The sequence below is a fragment of the Typopeltis vanoorti genome, chromosome 22 (assembly GCF_054136105.1).
Source record: "Typopeltis vanoorti isolate ZY-2024b chromosome 22, IOZ_Tvanoo_1.0, whole genome shotgun sequence".
Lineage (NCBI taxonomy): Eukaryota > Metazoa > Arthropoda > Arachnida > Uropygi > Thelyphonidae > Typopeltis > Typopeltis vanoorti.
This window is the reverse complement of record NC_143570.1, coordinates 78395375-78420526: the sequence shown is the minus strand read 5'-3', so window position 1 is coordinate 78420526 and position 25152 is coordinate 78395375. Positions and strand designations below refer to the sequence as shown.

General features: G+C 36.9%; 1 protein-coding gene across 5 annotated transcripts in view; it reads left to right on the top strand.

Annotated features, from left to right (window-relative positions):
• Nucleotides 1-25152, top strand: part of LOC150094505 (monocarboxylate transporter 12-like) — a 191830-nt gene that overhangs the window by 116516 nt on the left and 50162 nt on the right. For all 5 annotated transcript variants that reach the window (XM_090411878.1, XM_090411879.1, XM_090411880.1 and 2 more), the window contains one exon: nt 18067-19158. In XM_090411878.1, the coding sequence (XP_090268004.1) occupies nt 18067-19158 (1092 nt within the window). The remainder of the gene's footprint in view (nt 1-18066; nt 19159-25152) is intronic.

The window sequence follows — 25152 nt, the reverse complement described above, 5'->3', positions numbered from 1 at the left end:
AAATAAACTTTGTTTGTCTTGGTATAGTTTGTATTAGATGTTTTTGTAATAACTCTTTTGAAGTTAACTGTATATACTGCTTTAATAAGAATATGTTAGAGTGTTAAAAACAAAGGCAATGTTTTTGTCGCTGAAGCTGTAGTAAGGATGGCATTAGAAAGATTGTTATTGAAACTTGTATGTATGACAAAGGCTTGCAGGCTCTAAGTGTAAACATCTCCGAAGTCAGTCAGAAAGAGTTCAAACAACTTTCCGATGGCCGGCAACTTACAATCAAAAGAAAGCGGAGGAAAACAAAAGGTGTGCCGAACTTGAAATTTAAGATGAAAGACTCATACCAATTCTTTGGGGGTTCCTAACTTCCTGCGAGGTCTCAGAGGAGGCCTAATAAAAAGGGAACTGAAGCAAGCAGAAGGGATCCTGGTTCCAGAATTGCTATCAGAGAGGCGGCCGCTCGGTCCAGAGTCACCATCAGAGAGACTGCTCGGATCCACGTTGCTTGAGAGAGGAATTTCCCGCTTCCAGAAAGGAGCTCTCAGTTCAAGACGTCACTAGAGAGAGAGACTACTTCTAGGCCGCAGACAAGGTTTCAAATTGCCAAAAGGAAGGGTTCCAATTGCTGGAGAAAAGTTTTCAGGCCAGGTTAATGTCAGACATTCACCAGTGTGTTGCGTTTTTATTACAATTTGATGAATCAAACGACTTCGCTGATATTGCTCAGTTAATGGTATTTATTACTTGAAATACCATGCAAATGCATGGTATTTCAAGATTATTCAAGTAAAGAACTTTTGAAAATTATTCCATTATTGGGAAGGACTAGGGGAGAAGACATTTTTTCGGCATTTAATGAATTTGTGAAATAACACAAACTTCCGCTTTTTAAACTTGTGTCTATTACTACTGATGGTGCTCCTGCAATGATAGGTAATAAATCAGGCTTCATTTCATTATGTAAAAATGATGAAAAATATCCAGATTTTTTAGCATACCACTGTATTAGTCACCAACAAGCACTGTGTAGTAAAAGATTAAACACAAAAGATGTTTTGTATATTACATTTAAAATCGTAAATTCTGTTTGAGGAAAAGCCTACAACAGCGGTTATTTAAATTATAGGCAAATGACGATAGGGAACTTCTGTTGTACAATGATGTTCGCTGGCTCAGCAGAAGTCAATTTTTAGAAAGATTCCTTGTATTAATTAACGATATAAAAAATTTTCTTTTAAAGAAAAATATAAATGACAGCGAATTTAGACATCTTCCATATTTATTAAAATTTTTTGAACAAAATCAAGAAATGCTTTGCTATAATTTAAAAGAATTTATTCGTGGAATAGAATTAGTTGAGGAAGAAATAAATTCAAGATTTAAAGATTTTAATAAAACTGAAATGATTGTATCTTTTATCAGTAATCCATTTCAAGAAAACTTGAACATCACAGAAATTTCAAATAAAATTAGTGGGATGTTTGATATAAACTAAGCTGAAGTAGAACTTGAGATAATAAACATTCAGAATAGTTTACATATAAAATCAATAAACAATGAAGTCATTTGGAAGTATGCACATGAAAAATTCCCAATATTAACTGATATATTATTATTATTATTATTATTATTATTATTAAACAAGACCTCATGGAGTCAAAGACTCATCTAGGAGGTCCTTTTATCTCACACACATCTCATCATACCGGGTCTTAAACACATTCAAACTCCTTGCAGACACCACACTCTCAGGCAAGGCATTCCAATCATTCACAACTCTGCACGAAAAAAACCTGCCTCTCACTCCCCTATTCACACCCTCTTTATACAGTTTCCAGGGATGACCTCTGGTTCTCCCCTGATCTCCCACTATTCGCTGTAGAACTTCTCCACCATTGATCCTATAGCAACCCCTTACCAACTTGTAGGTCTCTATCATATCTCCCCTCTTCCTTCTCTCCACTAGTCTCTGCAAATTACATCTTTTCAATCTTTCCTCATACTCGACATTCCAGAGGTCAGAAACTACCTTAGTCAGTCGCCTTTGGACCCTTTCCAACATCTCTTCATCCTTCTGAAAACCAGGTGACCAAATCTGGGCACAATAGTCCATGTGTGGCCTAATCAAAGCCTTATACAATGGAACAAGAATCTCCCTACTTCTACACGTCAGTGTCCTCCTCATCATTCCCAGAAGTCTTTGTGTTGTCTTCACAATTTTGGCGATGTGACCCCTAAATTTTAGATCCTTATCCACTATCACTCCCAGATCTCTTATTTCCTCTACTTCAAACAATATATTCTTACCAAGCATAAATTCTGCATCCCATCTTTGTTTTCCAAATTTTAAAACCTTACATTTTGCAACATTGAACTCACATCCCCATTTGCTTGCCCAATCACTCAATTTATTCAAGTCTTCTTGCAAGGCTACAACATCTTCACTACTCTTTATGGTTTGTCCCAACTTTGCATCATCTGCAAACAACTGAATATCTCCATCCAAATCTTCACCAATATCATTAATATACAAGTTAAATAGTAATGGCCCTAAAACAGATCCCTGAGGCACTCCACTAGTGACTTTCCTTTTCCTGGATATTGCACCCCCATACACAACTTGTTGATACCTATCAGATAGCCAGTCTCCAATCCAATGAACTAATCTAATATCCAACCCCATCTGCTCTAGTTTGACTGTCAACTTATCATGAGGCACTCTATCAAAAGCTTTTGCGAAATCCAAGTATATTACTGTGTATCCTTCTCCTCTGTCCAAGGAAGCAGTCACTTTATTGTAATAAATAAGTAGATTACTAAAACACGACCTCCCTTTAGCAAATCCATGCTGTCCATCAAAGATTATACCATTGTTGTCAACCCAACTCTGGATTCTAGTTCTCACAAGCTTCTCCAACAACTTAACCACAACACCCGACACACAGATAGGCCTATAGTTTGATGCTTGAGTTCGATCATCTCCTTTATGAAGTGGCACAATCTTGCCCTCTTCCACTCTTTAGGGACTTGACCAAGTGCAAGACTCGTATTAAAAAAATATGTCAAGGCAGGTGTCAACTCTCTGGCACATTCCTTCAGAATACGCGGTGATATATTATCAAGTCCCACAGCCTTATTTACATCTAGTTTACTCAACTCCCCAAACACCTCTTGCTCACTTACAGTCAGTCTCTCCTCCCCATCATCAACTGCTCTTAATCTCTCCATGAAGTCACATTCACAAGATTGAAAGATCTTTATGAACTGCTCATTAAGTATCTCCACCACACATTCTGCAACAGCTGTCTTTATACCATTTCCTCCAATCAATGTCATCCTTCCATAATCATTCTTTCTTTTGCTGGCTACATATCGAAAGAACTCCCTAGGATTCTTTTTAGCTTCATATTGCGCGAAAAATTCTGTCATGTTTCGGATCGACATACTTGTCAGAATCTGCTTTTTCAAATATGACCGTCATAAAAAATCAATTAAGAAACCAAATTACAAATGATCATTTGGATGATTGTCTGTGATTGGCCACCTCTTCATATCAACTTGACTATGAAAATATTGCAAGGTCCAAACAATGGCAAATTTCACATTAACTTTTTTTTTTTTTTAATCAATCAGCATTTCCTGTAACTTGTAAGTTTGTAATCAATCTTGTTTTTTCTAACTTTGGGTTTCCAAAATAGAGAAATAAATATTTTATTCCAATATATTTTTTGTATTAAAATTAAAAGTGATAAATAAATAAATTTTTAAATACACAAATAAAGTTTTTAGTTGTTTATTTGTGCTTATTCGGATATCAGGTTGGGGGAACGTGATCTATATAAGAGTGTAGATCACCAAATAACTTATATATAAGAGAGTAGATCGTTGAATAACTTTTTATAGAAAAGTAGCTCGCGTAGTAAAAAAGGTTGAAACCACTGCCATAATGCAAAGCACATATCCTTATGGATATGTATACTGCTCTGCATTATGGGAAGGGGTCACTACCCAGACCGGTTTTGACCTTTATTGAGGTCTCATCAGTGGGAGCCAGACCCAAAGGTGATACTATGGTTGAAGTAATGCCATAGTCATATTTTCATATACGAGTAGCCAAACGGTGTCATACCTTATTATTGAAAAAAATTATTTATTTATTTATTTAGAGAAGAAATTGGTGAATGGAGGTGTAAGAAAGAAGGTTCCAGTGGTAGATTAGTCAAAGATGAATGATCACAGTCTCACTCACAATAGGAAAAGTGACTGAGACTGTGGAGAGGGGAGGAAGTGCAGACGTTAGACTGTGCTGGTAGGAATAAATGATTTGCAAGGAAGTGTCAGTGAGGTAGCACAGGATTTGCAAGTGTTGCTATAGACAGTGAAGTGGAAGAGTGCTAGAGACTGAATTGTGAGTATGTTGCCAAGATATGAGAGTAGGGAGCCAAGGAAATGAGCAATGATCATGAATGTAAGATACAGTGGTGGCTGGTGAAAATTTTAAGTGGGGGTGCTGCATATACAAAAAAAAAAAAAAAAAAAAACACTTTTTTTCCTAATCAGTAACAAATTTATTAATAAATAAATTTACATATTAAAAATTGCTTTTTTATAAATATTTCATCCTCACCATGAACAAACACCAATAATAAAAGTTTTGGATCAATAGCAATGACAAGTGCAAACGAATATCGGTGTTAGATCACAGTGCATTTGTTTCGTGTAATGATAATTGAAAAAATATAATTCTTTTCATATTTTCAACAGTGACACTCCTCATAATTCAACCTTGTATCTATAATAAATAAATAATTATATGTTATTTTAACAAAATAAAATAAGATTTACAAAAAAATAGTTCACCACCAACTGCCGATAATAAATGTTTCATATGTCACAGAAATATCGAGCACAGGCATAAGATACACTGCCCAAGCGACAGTGTATCTAATGATGTAATGTACAACGACAGCAAACGAATATCGGTGTTAGATCGCAGTGCATTTGTTTTGTGTAACGATAATTGAAAAAATATTATTCTTTTCATATTTTCAACAGTGACACTCGGCATAATTCAGCTATCTATAATAAATAAATAATTATATGTTATTTTAACAAAATAAAATAAGATTTACAAAAAATAGTTCACCACGCACACGCACCAATAATAGACGTTTCATATCTCACAGAAATAAGGCGTGTAAGCATTCTAAAAATACACCGCCATTTGAGCAGTTACAGTTGGGAATGACGTAACATGCAATGACAAGAGCAAATGAATATCGACGTTAGATCGCAGTGCATTTGTTTCATAATCTAAAGCGTTAATTGAACAATTCCATTTATTAACTATTCAATCAATGTCAAAACATATGCTGTAACCTTTAACATGTTGTATTGCATTTATATAATGTTGTAAGCATTGTTATTATTTATAAACACAAACAAAATTTAATGTTTTCATTTTTTCCTTAGAGGTGCTACAGTGTCGCAGTCTTATGTACAGGCCACCACTGGTAAGATAACTAGAATGTGCAGGAAGAGAGGACTTGAGTATGTGGATGTATGGCATAAATTTCAAGGTATCAGGGACCTGCTTGCTGCAGATGATCTGCATTTGAGTGAGAGCTGCAGTGTGAAGCTGGATAAACTGTTGATAAGAGGACAACATATAGCCAGTCAGGGAAACAAAAACTGGATGGTGGGACTGTGAACACTACCAGGATTGATGTGAGATAAATGATGGAGGGATGGCCTCATTCGGACCAAAACAGTCAAAGGACTTCAATGATAGGAATGATAGGGCGAGGAAATTGTGAGAAGGAAAAAGAGACCAGAAAAAAAAAAGCTGTTGCACTTATATACAAATGCAAGGAGTAGAGATAAGGGTGCATAGTTTGTAGCTTTGATGTAGTTAGTCCACAGGTCACTGGTATCAATGAGGCATGTTTAACAAAGGATAATATACTCACAAAAATAGAATATAATGGTGATAGCATTTTTTGAAAAAGGAAAGATAAAAGAGGAGGTGAAATATTATTGATGATTTCAGAAGAGATGTGTCTCCTCCATGTGGAACTTAAAGAAAGCAGTAATGAAAATGGCTTTCAGGCTATTTAGTATTGAGGTTGAGGAGCATGCATTTTAAATATATATAGTAGGTGTTTGCTACAGGCCAGGAAATATAGAGGGGAAAAAAATGATTCTGAAATGTTTAGACAGATGAGTCTGGTAAGTGACAAGAGAGTGATAATAATAGATGACTAACTTTGGAAGCAAGAAACAACATGCATTAATAAGGAGATTGAATTCCTTGAGCCACTTAGGGTACCTTATGCAGCATGTAGTTGAAGCAACACATAAGACATAGTAAGTGTTGGATTTAATAATATCATCTCACACACAGTGATTGCAGAAGATGTCACCATGTTGCTACCAATTGGGAAAGAGTGATCAATCATGTGCTTTTGATGTGGAGAGTGGCTAGGTAGAAACATGCTGCATGGATCAAAAAGATGTGTGACATTAGAGAACAGGAGACTATGAAAATTAAGGAAACAGATTGGCAATGTACAGTGGCTTGATCAAATGAAGCAGAGGGAAATCAGCAATTCCTGGGACTCGGTCCAAAATCAGTTAGTAATGACAATGTCAGATTGTATTCCTAAGGTTAGGAGGCTAAATAAAGTAGGGTGTTATGAATGAATCATGGAATTATGCAGGAGCTTCTGAGAAAGAAGGTTATAGAGGAGATATAAAGAACAGGATATACCTCTCTAAAGAGTAGAACATAAAGAAGGTGACAAGTGTAGTGAGGAAGAAAAAATTCATTTGCATTTGAAATTTTGCATATGAAAAGAGATTGGCTGAAGCAGTAAAGCAAAGCCCTGGAGAATTCTACATTTGTCACCAGTAGAAGAAAGGGTGGGTTGATCAGCGGGAAGGAGTGATGACAAGAGGCCATCCCTGGAAGTTACGAAAGGAAACTGTGAGCAAGAGGGTAAGGAGTGGTTTCTTTGTGTGGAGGGTGGTTGAGCCGTGGAATGCATTGCCTGATGGAGTGGTGGGAGCGAGAACGGTCAGTGACTTTAAAGAGTGGTATGATAAACTTCGTGTTTCTCAGGGGGGGACCTCCCCTCGATGAGTCTTGACAGACTTTATGTCTTAGGAAGGACCTCCCTCGATGAGTCTTTTGACTCCTTGGAGGCCTGAATAATAATAATAATAATAATAATAATAATAATAATATGGAAGAATGAATTTAGTTCCTGGAGATGGAACACAGGTCACATCTGCTGTAGATGTATTGGAAATGTTCAATAAGTATTTCCTTAGTGCATTTCATGTAGGAGGGTTAGGAGTAGTGTTAAATAACAACAGGAAAGATGACAGAAGACTGATAAGTTTGGAATGGGTAGCATTTAGAACATTAAGTAACCTTAATTGTTGATAAGGCTTCAGAACTGGATGGGATATCACCATGCATATTACAGGAATGCAAAAGCACTGGCAGTTCCCTTCACTTTGTTGTTCAGCAGAAGGCTGAAACAGGAACTGTTCAAGAAGGGTGGAAAGAAGGAAAAATAATGCCAATGAATAATGGAGAATCCATGTCTGTGGTGTCCATCTGTAGTCAAACATGTGTGTCAGGTGTAGTAGTAAAGGTGTTAGAGACAGAATGCAACCTGGATTGATGAGAATGGAAATTTTTCAAGAGTAGCATGATTTAAAGTATTTGGTGGAATACCACATGATAAACTATTGTTGAAATTTGAGAAGGATAAGTGATACATAATTAGTTGGTAGCTTGGTTACAGGAATGGTTGATTGATAGGAACCAGTGAGTTGTGTATGGGGGGGGAGGTAAATGTTCTGAAAAAGAAGGTGACAAGTTGGGTATCACAGGATTCTGTTCTAAGACCACAGCTGTTTAATTTAGATATCAATTCATATAATTGCTATGAAAGAGAGAACTTTTCATAGCAACAGGGATTGCCCCTTGGAATGATGATGATATAATACTGTAAACTGTGTTTTTATTGCGCTATTGCAAACTTGGGGATTATCTATTTATGCTGTATTATTAATTTCTTATTCTTGGTTCTATCTCTTACTCTACCTTCTGTGACTATATTCTTATATCTGAGAGCACTAGAAATTTATTTTTGTTTAAAGATTGCACCACTAGGGATCCCGACTTGGTATAAGAAATAGTAGTACTTCCAGTAGGTCTTTAGCTAATACTAATCCTCTCTTAATTAAATTACAGTCATGGCTTTCTATGCACTCCTTATCTTATGTATCATTTAATTCTCTGCTCACAGTATTGAGTTTATTTGGAAACAGTGTATTGCATATTAAGATCAGGCAGCACTCCTTGGATATAAATAACAAGCATGTTTATTAAATACTAAGTTTGAATATACAATACTAAGTTTGAGAATATAATACATACAAAATAGGAAAATTGCTCTTTCTAACCTTAGTTTAATTTATGCTAAATATGACAAACTTTTATGGCAATTTCCTGGGAAATGCAATGAACTTACAAGAATCACTCTAACTGCAATTATGATTGCTTGTTTAAACTAATTATCACAGAACATAACTTCTATGCAATTCTACAATTAGCAACATAGAACTTTAGGATTTCTTATAATTACCAATTAAACTTTTGGCCCAATTAGGAAATAGCTATGCTCTGGTCTACACACATAAAAATTCCAACCATAAATTTGCATCAAATTATTCTAGGACATATATATATATATATATATATATATATCTTATCAGTATAAACTTAATTGTGCATCTAAAATAGTTCTCTTACATCACATACCAAATAACATGTAACAATTAACTCACATTAGTTCTTCCTCTCTTTAGCGTACTTCTTCTCAGTTCATTTCAGTCTTCAGATTCCTTTCCATTTTGGGTTTTTGGATTTTCTTTCCTTAGAGGCCCTAGGAGCACCAGCACATCAGTCAGATCTGTTGATGGGATTTGGAATGCGATCTCCCAGCGTCTTGAAGCTCGGGTGATGGATCCAGCAGTCAGAGCATATGCAGACTCATCAAAGTGGCAGGCATCTGGTCCGGCTCGGTTCCTCTGTGGCTAATTGTTCCTGTTGACCATCATTTTTGATCTTGGACATTGCGACAGATCGACCTCCGTCTCCTCTTTTTCCTCCTTCGGACTTCCGTATGTTGTGGCCAAAATGTTGATCCCTCATGGTTGAAGATCCACGCCTTATATTCAGTCTTTTCTGGAACCTTGGGTTAAGGATTGAAAATCCCAAATATTTCCTCATGACTCTCTTGATTCTTTTGATCTAACATTTCCGCTAACTTCTCTTTTCTCCCCTTTTGTACATCTTTAATCTTCTGTTTTACTGGACTGTGGAATTATGTTTGATTCATGCCGCCCCTTTCTCTACTGACCTTGAAGGTCGTCTTAGACGGAACTTGTAAACAAGAGATTTCTCTTACACTACAATCAGAGCTCTAACTTGAAATAACATTCCAATGGCAAGGCATTGCCTTTGGCTTTACCATTTTAACATTCTTTATTTGTACGAGGAGCAAGTTAATTCCCTTTGGGCTTTATACATAGGCATTTTGTATTCTATTTACAATAACAAATAAAGTTTACCTTTGTGAATTTTGGATGTGACCCCTGTAAAAGTCGATGCAATAAAAAATGGAAAAAATTTACACTGCATCGAATTTTACAATACATAGTGTGAGAGGAGGTATTTCATTGTTTGCTGATGATGCTAGATTAGGAAGAGCAATGTCAGAAAATTCTGACACATGTTGTTGCAAGAGGATTTGAATAGGTTGGTGCTTTGAGCTGAAGAATGGCGATATCACTTCATTGTTGACAAGTGTAAATTATTTGCTTTGGCCAGAGAAGATGGAATAACGTTTTTCATATTGCTGGGAACTTGGCTTCAGGAGGTGGAGAAGACAAAAGATTTTGGTGGATGGGAAACTGAAGTTCAGGGACACATTGCAAAAGTTGTAAGGGTTATCCAAAAAATTGCTGCTATGTTATAATGAGAAAATCCTCACAAGTGTAATAAGAAGGCAATAATTCTGCTTTATAAGGCACTAATCAGGCCACATTTGAATTTCTGGGCATAGATTCATCCCACCTCTGGCATGGATGTTTGTAAAAGCTTGCTTTGGATGAGCTTATATAGCTCCTTGTTTATAAGGCTTGTTTAAAGAAAAAAAAAGGTCACATGGATATAAGAGTGATAAGAAAACCTTGATAAAGTGCAGAGCTGAGTAACTAAGACTGTCTCAGAACTCTAGAATATTGAGTATGAAGACAGATTAGGAATGCAGTCTGCAGAATTTGGGAGACATAAGGAGTAGTGGTGATATGATTGAGACATATAAACTGGTGATAGGAACCTATCAAATAGATACAGAGGAATTGTTGCACAAGGTAATAGGTGATGGGAGAAAGTCATCCCTGGAAACTACAAAGCTCACATGTGTAAGGGAGTGCAAAAGAGATTTTTTGCATGATGAATGGTGAATAATTGGAATACATTGCCAGAGTGGGTGGTGAGTGCTTCAGTGCTACTGATTGTTTTAGGTATGATAGTTGTAGGTCTGTGACGATTTGACCTCTTGCGATAAGTCTTTTGGCTCCATGGAGGCTTGGAAGTAATATTAATACTAAAGTTCAGTATGAGAGAGTTTTAGATTTTATGCTGGGTTGTGTAACGGATACAATAGTGAATGGAATGTCTAATCTTTCTCCAGTCGGTGAGAGTGACAGTGAGGAGATTATCTGAGTTGTAGCCAGTCATATCAGAACTTCTGTGAGGAAATGATATATTACAAAGTCAGTGATAAACTTAGCACATAGATGGGAGCTATAGCATGAAAAGAAGAGTTGGATCAAAAGGAAAGAGCTAGAGAGAGAGAGAGAGATGATGCTCTTGATGCTATTAAATATTTCTTGGAAGTATTTATCCAAGAAATATTTAACAATATCTGAGTGCATTCCAAAAGTGAAATGGTTAAATAATGCAGTAGTAAAAAGGATGAATAAATGAGGAGATTAAGCATGCATGCATTCTGAAAAAAGAAGACTTTGAAACAGCACAAGATGAAAAGTAACAATCAGTTTCAAGAGGAGTACAGAGAACAGGCCAGGATGACTAAGCTTGTAAGGACAGTTAAAGTGCAGTACAAGCAGAAATCCATTCAAGCTGTGACAAGTACAAGAAAGAATGATTATGAGAGGATGACAGTGGTGGATTGGTAACTGCTGCAGATGATATAGTTAAGATATTCAATCCTGAGAGTTTATCAGGGTATTTCCTGAATGTAATGCCTTTTGGCATTACATTCATGAGCTTGAGTGTAGAGTCTATGGTAGAGGATGGACTAATAGTGACCGAGCAGGAAGTATATGAGGAATCATATAAACTTGAGTTAATAAGGCAGTAATAATTGAAAACATATCACTAGGTGTTGAAAGTTTTTTTTTTTTTTTACCTTCGCTTGCCAAGAAATTATATTTTTGTTTAATCCTTTATCCAAGTGGGAGCAAACAATGTTTGCATATGAAGTATCTTCACAACTAGGCTGCTTATATACATGGAAGCTGATGATTTCACATTAGTTGCCTTAGTAGTCCATATTGCAAATCATACATTCTTTCAGAACTGCAAAAAGTGGTGCATTAAGGGAGGGTTACTAGTCAGATTGGTTTTGACCTTTATTGCGGTCTCATCAGTGGGAGCCAGACATGAAATATCTTCATGACTAGACTACTTGTGTATAAAGGGTGATGAGTTGAAGATACTTCATGTGCAAACTTTGTTTGCTCATACTTGGATAAAGGACTAAATAAGAATATGATTTCTTGGCACATATAATTTGCTTTCTAATAAAGTAAAAAAAAATGATAACCTCTATCTCTGATTCATAGTATTTTAATAATAAGGTAATATACCTTTTTGCCATTTGTATATAAGAAATATATTATGTCTGCATTAATTCATTCTTGATATCCTTCCTGAGTCTGGCTGCCATGGATGAGACTTCAATAAAAGATGAAATCATTCTGCCCTTCTGAAAGGAAGTGTGCCTTGCATTATGGGATGCTAAGGCAATTGATGTGAAGTCATCAGCCTCTGTATATAAGTAACCTAGTCATAAGGATACTTCATTTACAAAACCTCTTAGCTCACACATGGATAAAGGATTAAACTAGAATTTAATTTCTTGGCAAGTATCATTTGTATCACCTGGTATCTTGAAGGAATGCTCCATGGCATTAACTGCATCCTTGGCATACCTGTTTATCATGAATCTTGCAATAGTGCAAGTCCCAAAGAAGTGGAAAAAGAATGAAATTATTCTGCTTCAAGTACATGGGGAGGGGAAGGGTATAAGATTGATGATACAAATTATAAGCCAGTCTGTGCGTGTCTTGAGTTGCGATTAAAGTGTTAGAGAGATTAGTGAGGTCTAGGATTCAGAACTGAATTGATAATGCTGGTTTTCTCTATGATGATCAGCATTAGTTTGTTAAGGGAGAACTTTTTTTAGCAATCTGCTTATGTAGTACAAGAAAGTGGCAAATTCTCTGGGTAAGTGAAATGTATATGCGGTGGCATACTTTTTTTTTTTCAAAAGGCCTTTGACAGATTGACACATGGCAAGCTAGTTAATAAACTGAAATGAATGTAACTGGATCCCTGTTTGTAGATTATGCAAAGTTGTGTAGAACTGTGAGGAGTAGAGCAGACATTGTGGCCATACAAGAAGATCTAAATAAACTGTGTGTTAATGTTGCAAAGTGTAAGTTGTTCTTGAAATGTGGTAGTCAAGGATGAGATGCAGAATATACATTTAATGGGGAAATTTTAAATAAGTTAAAAGAGATCTGAGAATAGTGATGGACAGAGACTTGAAGATTAGGAGTTGCATTGCTAAAATTGTGAAAACATCAGAACAGATTATGCAATGATGAGTAAGACCTTGACATGCAGAAGAAAAGAGGTTATGGTTTCCTTGTATATTGATCAAACCTATACGGACTACTGTGTGCATAGATCTGTTCATCTGGTTTTCAAGGGGCCCGAGGATATCTTGGAGAGGATTAAGTCATTATTGGATGTTTGGCATGTGGGATATGAAGACATTCTGGGAATTCATGCAGTGCCTTGCGAATAGAAGGAGAGGGAATATGATTGAACATGTTTGTGAGGGTTGTTACCAGATTAATGTGGAGGAGATTTTCAGAGTACAGAAATACAAGGGTAGAACAAGAGGCCAGCCCTGAAAACTGTATGAGGAGCAGATTGTTTGCATAAGAGTTGCTGGTAAATTGGTTATCTGAGAGTTTAGTAAGTGTGGAAACTGTGAATGGGTTTAATACCCAGTTCAATGATTTGCTCAAGATTGTAGATCTCCTGCAATGACTCTTTTTACTCAATGGAGGTCTGATAATAATTCTAATAATAACAGCCACTTATATAATGAAAGCAATTGAAACTTTACTACAAGTTGCTCTAAGTATCTCATAATGACTGACCTTTGTCGAGTTCTCATCACTAGGATTCTGGATATTTGGTGATACTGGAGCCACCTTAATTGTAAAAATCATATACAAGTAGCAAAAATATGCTAAAGTAAAATTGAGTTGGAGACAATAATATAATTTATCAGTATACATGAGCAGGATGATTGAAGCATTGGATAAGAGGAGTACATGAGAAAAAGAGTTGGTAGTGGTAGTTGGTAGGAATGATTTGACTGGTAACACAAGAAGAATGTAAGGAGGGATATCATGCAACTGTTAAGGAGAGTGAAAGATAACAGTGTGGTAGCTAAGGTAGTCAGCGTGTTGTCCAGGTATGATAATGATGAGTTGAGAAGGTGAGCGAAGATTATGAATGGTATGCTAGCAGAGTTGTGTGAGGAGAAAGGAGTTCATTTTCTGAATGTGTGGGATGAGTTTGAGGCATGGAGAGTGCTGTATAAAAGAGATTGGCTTCATTTGAATGGATTTGGTGTGAGTTGGAGAAACTGTTGCTGCAAGAGAGAGAGAGAGAGAGAGAATGACTGAAGTGAATGTAAGACTTGAAGAAGTAACAGGTGTTGTGGAAGCGCATGAGATTAAGGTAGGCAAGTTTGCAAATGGAGAGGTGAGTGGCATGAGTGAAGAAAATAAGAGAGCAGGAACACAGAGTGGACAAGGAAATGGGGGAGGTCAGGGTGGACAAGAGGACACTGTGTGGAAAGTGTAGATGATGATGATCTCAGGAGTAGATGTGTGAGTGCACAAGAAAGGATAAAGACAGTCAAGTATCTGGGGGTGACATTTAGGTCTGGGGAGGGGTGAAATATCAGTGATGATAGACAGGAATGGACAGGGGAGAATATGGAGGATTCATGTCAAGAAGTGGGGTTAGTGGGACTTGTTATAGAAACAGAAACAAGCTAGTGTGTATGTTTACAAATGCTAGTATTCAAATGAGGGGAATGAAATTGTAGCATTGATAGAGTTCGTTCACCCAAAAATTATTGGTATAAGTGAGACATGGTTGAACAAGGATGATATCCTGAGAGGAATAGAGATGGAGAAATATGTAGTCTTTCATGAAGAAAGAACATAGCAAAAAGGGAGGATGAGTGTTATTGATAATGGCAGAGGAGGTGTGCCCACATCTAGGATGGAGATGTAAGATGCAAATACTGACAGTGGTTTTGAAGCAGTAAGCTTCTTCTAGTTGGTGAAATGACCATGAAATGATCACTTGGGTGATGGCCAGCCATATCAGGACTTTTGTGAGAAAGGGCTATATGTGGAAGTATAAGGCAGGTGATTATAGCAGATCAGAAAGTGGCTTGCAGCGATATCATGGAATGAGGAATTGCATGGGAAGGAAATCAGTGCTGCTTGGTCTCTACTCAGGAAGTATCTGACTGAGTGTATTCCAAAGTCAGGAGATTAAATAAGGTAGGTGTAAAATGGATGACTGAAGAAGTGAAGTGTGTAATCTGGAAGAAAAAGGCATTGTGGAGGAAGCACGAGATGAGTGGAGATAATCAGTTAGACAAGGAGTATAAAGAGCAAGCAAGGAAGGTGACTCGCTTAGTAAGGGTTGCAAATTTCTTTTAGCAAATGTTGCTAAAAGAAATCCTACAGAGTTTTTTTCAATATGTGGCCAGTAGAAGGATGAATGGTTATGGGGGGGAGGATGATGTTGGTCAGTGATAATGGGAGAATAATGAGCAGTTCATTAAAGTATTCCATCCTTGTGATTTTAACATAATGCAGAACTTGAGACCAGTGGGAATGGAAGGAGGAACCACTGATGGTGAGATGATGTCAACAAGGCCATGGGACTTGATGGTATATCACACCCCATGTCTTGAGGGAATGTTTCGGGGAGTTAACAACAGCTTTAACATACATTTTTAACATGAGTCTTTGATTAGTTGTGGTCAAGGTGTTGGAGAATTCTGCTAGCGAGGACAAGGATTCAGAACTGGGTGGACAGTAGTAGTAGTAGAAGTCTCTTTAATGGACAGCATGGATTTACTAAAGGAAGATTGTGTTTTAGCAATTTGCTTACTTATTATAAGGCGACAAATACATTGAACAAGGGGGGGGGAATGTTTGCATATACAGTAGTATATTTCGATTTTGCAAAGGTTTTCGATAGACTGCCACATGACAAACTAATAGTTAAATTGGAATAGATGGAGTTGCATAGTAGATTAGTGCATTGGAGTGGAGATTGACTCTCTGATAGGTATCAGCAGATTGTGTATGGAAGAGTGTCCTCCCAGAAGAAGAAAGTCATTAGTGGCGTGCCCCATGAGGTCTGTTTTCAGGCCATTGTTGTTTAATTTGTATGTGAATAACATTGGAAAAGGCATAAATGGTGATATCCAGTTATTGCAGATGATGCAAAGTTGGGGAGAGTTATGAGAAGTAGAGCAGCTGTTGTAGCTTTGCAGAAGACCTAAATAGACTGACTGAATTGGCTAGTGTGTGTGTGTGTGAGGATGTCAGTTTAATATAGCAAAGTGTAAGGTTTTAAATTTTGGGAAGCAAAGATAGGATGCAGAGTATAGGATTGGTGGGGATATTTTAGAGGAGATAAAAGATTTGGGGGTTATGGTGGATAGGGACTTAATTTCATGGACATTTTGCTAAAATTGTGGACAACACAACAGATTATGGGAATGATGCAGAGAATACTGCCGTGTAGAAATAAGAATGTTTTGATCCCATTTTACAAGACTATTGATCAGGTCCCATATGGATTACTGTGTACAGATTTGGTCGCCAGGTTTTCAAAAGGATGATTAGATGTTGGAGAAGGTTCAGAGATGATTGACTAAGTTGGTTTCTGGTCTCTGGAATGTGGAATATAAGGACAGATTGAGAGAATGCAAATTACATTGTCTAGTGGATAGAAGGAAGAGAGGATACATGATAAAGATGTATAATGGATCAATGGTGGAGAAGTTCTACAGAGAATAGTGGGAGATCAGGGGAGAACCAGAGGTCATACCTGGAAACTGTATAAAGAGGGTGTGAGTAGGGGAGTGAGAGGCAGGTTTTTTTCGTGCAGAGTTGTGAATGATTGGAATGCCTTGCCTGAGAGTGTGGTGTCTGCAGGGAGTTTGAATGTGTTTAAGACCCGGTATGATGAGATGTGTGTGAGATAAAACGACCTCCTAGATGAGTCTTTGACTCCATGAGGTCTTGTTTAATAATAATAATAATAATAATAATAATAATAATAAGTTGGTAAGGGGATAATTGTGAGATTAGCATGGATGAGATTTTTCATAGAATACCTAGAGACGGGGGAGAACGAGAGGTCATATCCAGAAGCTATATATTGTCAGTGTGAGCAAGAGGGAAAGGAATAGATTTTTTGCATGGAGAGTGGTGGGTGATTGGAATATATTTCCTAAGTGTGGTGAGTGCACACTTAGGAAATATATTCCTAAGTGTGCACTTAAGTTGAGGTATGATGAGCTGTGCATGTGAGAGTGGAGCCCTCCCATGATGAGTCTCTTGACTCCATGGAGATCTGTTGATAATAATTATAAAATATAGTAAATTATAGTGATATAATAAACATTTGCTTATACACCAGTGGGGTCTCGTCCATAAAGGCTGCACAGCTGCATTGAATTCAGCTCCAGTGTTGAGTATACTAGCCAGTACTGCTCGCTAGTATACTCAATGCTGGAGCTGCATTCATTGCAGCCCTTATGGACAAGCTGTATCCATCGAAGCAAAACAGTGTTTTGCTTCGATGGAATATATGCAAGAAATATTATTTCTCTGATTGAGTTAGCTCCAGTACTGTTATATCCATTAGCTTTATATTGATGAGACCTCAATATGCATTAAAATCAGTCCAGTGAGTTTCTTAACTATAAAATGAGGGTATTATCTTCTCCAGCATCCTAGGATGTGTTTTACATATTAAAATATTTAGGGCAACTGGAAGTGAAGTCAGCTGCTCTTGACCGAGTGGTCAGCGTATCTGCTCTCCAGTCAAAAGGCTGCGGGTTCAAATCCTGCCATGGGCATGGATGTTCGTGATTGTCTGTGAAAATACTAGTGATGGTGGTGGTCAGCGGTAGATGGCGTTGGTGTAGATGATGAAAGTAGTAGCAGAGACGGAGAGTTGTGGAATAGGTGCCCTCCCTCGATGAGTCTTTGGACTCTCTAGAGGTGTCATTTCAAGTATAATATATTAACTTCAGGAATTATGATAATTAATCAAGTAACAGGATAGAAATAAATATATCTAAACTGTATGTATTTACTTTTTTTTTTTTTAATTTGTAATGTCATAGAAGAGCAGGATGGGGATATGGAGTTATGTGAAAATTGACTAGTGCAGGATCTTAAATGTCCCTGTAAATGTGTAACATCAAATCTTGGATCAGGAAAGCTTAATTTTCTATTATCTTCCAAAGTATCTGTTTAATAAAATATGTTGTGTTATATCATATATTATTATTTTGTCAAGATCATTAATGATCAGTTTCTTTTCCTTTACAGGGGCAGGCTTTGGGTTGATGTATCTTCCTGCAATTGTATGTGTTTCTTGTTATTTTGAGAAGAAACGTGCATTTGCCACTGGAATAGCTGTATGTGGTTCAGGAATTGGCACCTTTGCTTTGGCACCATTTACAGAGTTGTTGGTGGATACATTTGGTTGGAAAGGTGCAATGCTTATTATTGCTGGACTTGTTTTGAATTGCTGTATATTTGGGGCTTTGTTTAGACCTTTGGAAATTGAAAGGGCAAACAGGACAGATAGTTGTGAAAGAATAAATAATGATCTAGATAAGAAAAACATGTGTAATGGCATAATGAGAAAAGGATCATTAGAGGTGACTTCAAATGGAGTAGTAGTTAGCAACAGTGAATTTAATGGCAGACCTTGTCGGACTGTTTCTCTTCCTCTGCATTCTAAGGAAGGGACAGGTAGCTTAATTCTTAATCAGAATTCTGTTGATCACTCAGTGTCTGAAGGAAAACTCTTGAATGAAGTAAAGCAAACAATATTAATGACAACATCTCTAACATTCACTCCCAGATCACCCACTCATCAACCTCAAGGACTCATGTACCGCAAAGACATCTTTTATAGTGGTAGCATCTTGAATATTCCAGCATATCACTCAAACTCTAGCCTTCATCCTTCCCATTCCCTTCCTGCATCAAACTCTCAAAATCAGAAAAGTAATAGGATTAAAGAATTCTTTCACTGTTCCAAAGAAATGCAAGATGCTTTCCACCAAATGACAGATTTCTCCCTTATGAGAGATATCATATTTCTCATGTTTGGTCTTTCTAATTTCTTCACCAACATTGGCTTTAATGTACCATATGTGTACACAAAGGACAGGGCTGTTGGAATGAAAATTGCTGGAGAAGAAGATGCTAGTTTCCTTCTTTCTGTTATTGGCATTGCTAATACAATAGGGCGTGTTATCTTAGGTTATTTATCAGACCGGAAAGGGATTAACCGATTGTGGCTATACAATGCTAGTCTCACCATATGTGGCTTGGCCACAATGTTTAGCTCCTTTTGCATTAACTATAATCTAATGGCTATTTATGCATCAGTTTTTGGAGCCACAGCAGGTAAGATTATAATTTGATCTAATTTAAATAGAAATATAAATTAAGAATTACTTTGTGCATCCTTGAATGAAAACTTTAATACTATTCTTTTTCAGCATGCACACACACATACACACACACACACACAAAGAAACAAACAAACATACAAAACACTCTTGGTTTGTAATCTCTTATTACAAGCAAAAAAACTTATTTCTCACTTCACTTTTCATTCATTGCTCACTACTCTCTTTTGCAACTTCTAAGGATGGCTTTCCCCATTTCACCCTTTGGAAAATCTCAATTTAGTACCCACCCACTAAACATCTCTCAACAAACAGAATTATTCCTCCTTCCATCCAATAAACCTAAGGACTAACCTATATAGACTAACTTAATCTATTTGCATAGCAATCATTCTGCAGTCATGATATCACTTTGTTAATCATCTTAATATCTTTGCAAAAGTTCCTTTATCTCCTCAAAATCGAGATGACCAGATCTGTTAATGGTATACCAAGGCTATGAGCCATCTCTCATTTAAATATGGTCTTTTATCAATAGAATTCACAGCGTTCCCTCTCTGAATCCCTAAGTTTAAAATCTTACATTTCACCAGTCCCATCTATTCATTGTACACCCTCTGTCTAAAAAGAAACTGAACTTTTGATAGAAAATAAAACACAGGCCAATTATAATTATTCAAATAATTTATTTCAATCAACATACTCTCCCTCAGCTTCTCTCTACTCTATATACTTCAATACAGCATTTGGCACAGTGAATTAATTCGTTAAATTAGTTTTTTATATCGGTTTTTGGGATACTGTTGAGGGTCGTGGTTAGTGCCGCTTGAACATTTTCAATGGTGTCATATCGCTTTCCTTTCATCATCAAATGAAGTCGGGGTAAGAGAAAGAAGTCACAGGGTACTAAATCAGGTGAATACAGTGAGTGATCCAACACACAAACTTGTTTTTTTTGCTCAAAAACTGTCTCACAATGTTTGAACGATGAGATGGTGCATTATCGTGCAAAAGTGACCAGCTGCCTGCATCACGATATTCATACTGTACGCGACGAATTCTTCCTCAATCGCTTCAAAACTTCGAGATAAAACTCATCATTGACCATTTGGCCAGGTGGAACAAATTCTTTGTGGATAATGCCCTTGGAATTGTAGAAACAAATCAGCATTGTCTTTACTTTTAACTTCTCCAAGTGACTTTTTTCAGATGCTCCTCTTCTGGTGGTCTCCAGAATTCTGGCACTTTGTTTCGGGCCCATACTCAAAACACCACATTTATCACCAGTAACTATCATTTCAAGGAAGTTTGAGTCTTACGAGTGGTTTTAATGAGGTCCTTGCATTGTTCAATTCGATACATTTTTTGGTTGTCGGGAACAATTCGCGAATTCAATTTACGAAGGCCCAAACTCTCGGTTAAAATGTTGTGCACAATTGATTTTGGAATCTCCAATTCATCTTCAATCAATCTCGGACGATTTCGGGTTTTCTTGAAATCACGCACTTTTTGGATGTTAATTCACTCAGTCCAGTTTTTGGACGGTCCAGCTTTTCGTCATCCTCAAGCGTCTCATGACCACTTTGAAATTGCTTAAACCACTCGTAAACTTGAGTACAGGTTAAGCATTCATCGCTGTATACTTTTTGAAGCATCTGATGCATTTTGGCAAAACTTTTACCAGGTTTAACACAAAAGTTAATCGCAGCTCTCTGTTTGAAACTCATTTTCTGACCGTTCGTCAAAACACACTGCTACTCTTGGCACTAAAACTCGGCTGCTAATGAAACATACTGTTTCATTAGCAGCCGAGTCTGTCATAAACAGTTGACACAACACTAGTGAAGGTTGCCGCTTTCGACAACAAAAAAAGATACAACAGGTGGTGCCACTAGTTTCTTCTATTTTCGAAAAGTTCGGTTTCTTTTTGGACAGAGAGTATACATCATCAGATGCCATATGGTTACTCCATTCCTCTGATGTGCCACACCAGACCTGGTATATGCATTTCTGGAGGCTTCACTTCTCTGAAGATCAGTTACTTCAAACACACCATCCATCCACCCATCCATTTCATTGAGGGTCTACTCTTTCCTCTTTTTCCAGTAACTTTACCTCCTATTACTGTTTTGAGAAGTCCTCCTTCCATCCTTTCAATGTGTCCAAAGTATTTCAGCTTTTTCTTCTGTCAATATCTTTAAGGAGGCTTAATGTTCTACTAATGCTTTCTAGCACTCATTCATTTGTTTGATATCCTCAACAGCCTTCTGCAACACCACATCTCACTAGGAACAATATTAATTGTTTACCAGCAACATTGTGAGGTTTTAAACCCAGCCATTACAACTCAGATATTAACTTGTGATAACTTGTCAGAAGATGCTTTAGCAGCATCTTCTTTTCATCAAATTAATGCATTATAAAATGTGAAAAAATTACTGAAATAAGACTGCTTTATAAATTTATGCTGATCTCTATAAAGAATCTCACTCATAAACAATTAGTTCAACTGAACTCTCAGTACCTTAGCATATTCATTTGAAATAGGCAGTGAAATCTTGTCCATCCATGCTGAATGTGTACTTCATATTCCAAATGCATTAACCTCTTTCAATCTCAATCCTTCACTGCTTGTACCCTTTTTTCTCTAGGAATAAAACCTTTTCCTGAAAATGAAATATCCTAATCAAGTAGTATTAAATAACTGTGTTATTTGCACTCCAATTACTCAACTAGCATCTCCATCCAGCAAGGTCATTTTTCTGCAAGTCACATAACAAATAACTCCTTTGAGTCTTTCTTATATAGTAATAGTACTAGTCTCTTTTAATATTTTAATTTCTCCTTACAATATAGGTTGCTTTTATAGCTTGAATCTTTTATTCATAATATAATTGCTCTCCACCTCTCTTTATACCTTTCCTATAACTTTTTTCCTCCTTTGCAATTCCTGCTTGGTTTTATTAGCCATCCATTTTATCCCAGTCTTCTTTAAACTTCTTATTCCAGGTATAGAGTTTGCCACTGCTGTTGAAATTTTCTTAACTAATACCCATGTACTGCTGATCTCGCTTCCTTCGAGTTCTTCCATCTACAGTATTATCCTAGGTCTAGAACATGCTTTGATTTAGGACACAGTATGTCCTAAGACAAGGTCAGTCTTGTGTTTCCACAAGACTGGCTTTGTAATTTTCCAAATACACTAATCAGATTTCTTTCTGAGATTCCTTATGTCTGCTCATTTCTGACTCAAGGCCAAGTGATTGGTCTCACTGCCACTCTGTAAACAATAATATATGCAAACATCATAAAATGGTGTACAGCTGCAATCATACTTGCATTCTTAGGTAGTGGCAGTATTCCTTATCACAACATAGAGCAACTTTTGACATATATATATATATATATATATACACACTATATATACAATTTCATTTTTCTAATGTTACTATTCAAGTGACTTATTGTTAAAACAACATAACACATTTTAATAGTGATCATCCTAAATAGTAAATATCATTAGTTTCATCAAGTGAGGAAAGAATTATTATTCCTATATTGCAATAAAAACGTATAAATTAAAGATATCAAGAAATTATATACTCGGTTTAATCCTTTATCCAAGTGTAAGCAAACAAAGTTTGCGCCGGAAGTATTTTGTTATTATTATTATTGTTATTATTGTTCTGGGCAACTCCAAGGAGTCGACAGACTCATCGAGGGAGGCCCTAACATCATGTCAAGAACAACTATTCAACATTCACACAGTATCTGTCATACCTTGCCTTGAACTCATTCACAGTCGTAGCACCCACAACAGACTCTGGAAGCTTATTCCACTCATTCACCACTCTCCAAGTAAAAAACCTAGCTCTAACACCATTGTCAACCACGCTCTTGCCCAGCTTCCATGCATGGCCCCTAGTCCTCCCACCACCAGTCATATTTTCAAAAATATCTTCTGAATCAATTTTATAAAAACCCTTCAGTAATTTGAATGTCTCAATCATATCACCCCTCCTTCGCCTATCGTCCAATTTCTGCAACCCACAATTTCAGGAATGGGGCAACTCGTGGTAAAGGTGGTATGACTTCACATCACTTGTTTTAGTATCCCATAATGCAAAGCACATCTCCTTGCAGACATGGATAATGCTATGCATTATGGGAAGGGGAAAGGGTCGCTATCCAGACCAGTTTCTCTGTTTAAGTGCAGGGTTACCTCTCCAAAAACTCTTGCAATCACTTAGATCACACAAGTGATCATTTAACTCATTGGTGGCTCTGCTCAGTGACAGGCTCCCCTACTACCAAGAAGAACTGCTCATATTCCAGGAAAAGCATCATCCAAGGAAGCCCTAATACAGGCCACCCCAACGGATCCAAATCCCTCGATGCTCAAAAGCTCCCTAAAGCAAAAACATTAAGGGAGCAAAAACTCTGTTCCCCTGGAATCAAACCACCAACCAGTATCAACCTTTATTGAGTTCTCATCAGTGAGAGCCAGACCCAGAGGTGATACCAATTTTGAAATAATGCTGAAGTCATATTTTCATTATACGAGTTGCCAAAAGGTGTCACACCTTATTATTAAAATCCTCTGGATTAGAGATAGAGATCGTTATTGAAAGTTTTTTTTTCCCACTTGGTTATACCATAAATTAAAGACACCAAGAAATTATATACTTGGTTTAATCCTTTATCCAAGTGTAAGCAAACAAAGTTTGCGCCTGAAGTATTTTCACGACTAGGGCAACTCATGGTAAAGGTGGTACGACTTCACATCACTTGCCTTAGTATCCCATAATGCAAAGCACATCTCCTTGCGGACATGTATACCTCTTCACATAATGCATAGCATTATACATGTCTGCAAGGAGATGTATCCAAGTGTAAGCAAACAAAGTTTGCACCTGAAGTATTTTCATGACTGGGGCAACTCGTGGTAAAGGTGGTATGACTTCATATCACTTGCTTTAGTATCTTGCAAGTGATGTGAATCATACCAAATTACCACGAGTTGACCCAGTCCTGAAAATACTTCAGGCACAAACTTTGTTTCCTTACACTTGGATAAAGGATTAAACCAAGTATATAATTTCTTGGTATCTTTAATTTATAGTATAACCAAGTGGAAAAACTTTCAACAACTGCAATAAAAATGGTTTAGTTATAATGGGTCCTCCTCCTCATCATCATCATCATCATGCATATCAAGGATTTAGGCCTGTTCCGGCCTAAAGAAGTCATCGTTGAATCATTTAAGAGGACGTCCTGGTTTTCTTTTTCCTAATGGCTTGTACTTTAAGGCTTGTTTTAGTAATCTTTCTGTTTTCATTCTTTGAACGTGTTCCATCCATTTTGTTTATATTTTTTAATTTTTTCTATTACTGGTTCTTGGTTTAATTCTTTCATAATTTCCTCATTTCTTTGTGATCAAATAGGGTATACTTTGCCGTTTTTCTCATAAACTTCATTTCTGCTGTTGTCAATCTTTGTTTGTCTTTTTGTTTTATTGTCCAGATTTCGTTTTGCATACTTTTATTCTGTTTTTTTTTTTGAACTAGGTTTGGTTTAACTATAGAGTTAATTACACCTGTTATTTTTAAATATTTTGCAATTTTTATTATTATTATTATTATTATTCAGGCCTCCATGGAGTCAAAAGACTCATCGTGGGAAGTCCTTCCTAAGAACATAAAGTCTGTCAAGACTCATCGTGGGGAGGTCCCCCCTAAGAAACACAAAGTCTATCATACCACTCCTTAAACTCATTGATCGTTCTCGCTCTCACCACTCCATCAGGCAATGTATTACACGGTTCAACCACCCTCCATGCAAAGAAACCACTCCTCATCCTCTTGCTCACAGTTTCCTTTCGTAACTTCCAGGGATGGCCTCTTGTCATCTCTCCTTCCCGCTGTTCAACAGTGAAAGAACTCTCCAGTGTCAACCCTGTAACCACCTCTCAACAGTTTAAAAGTCTCAA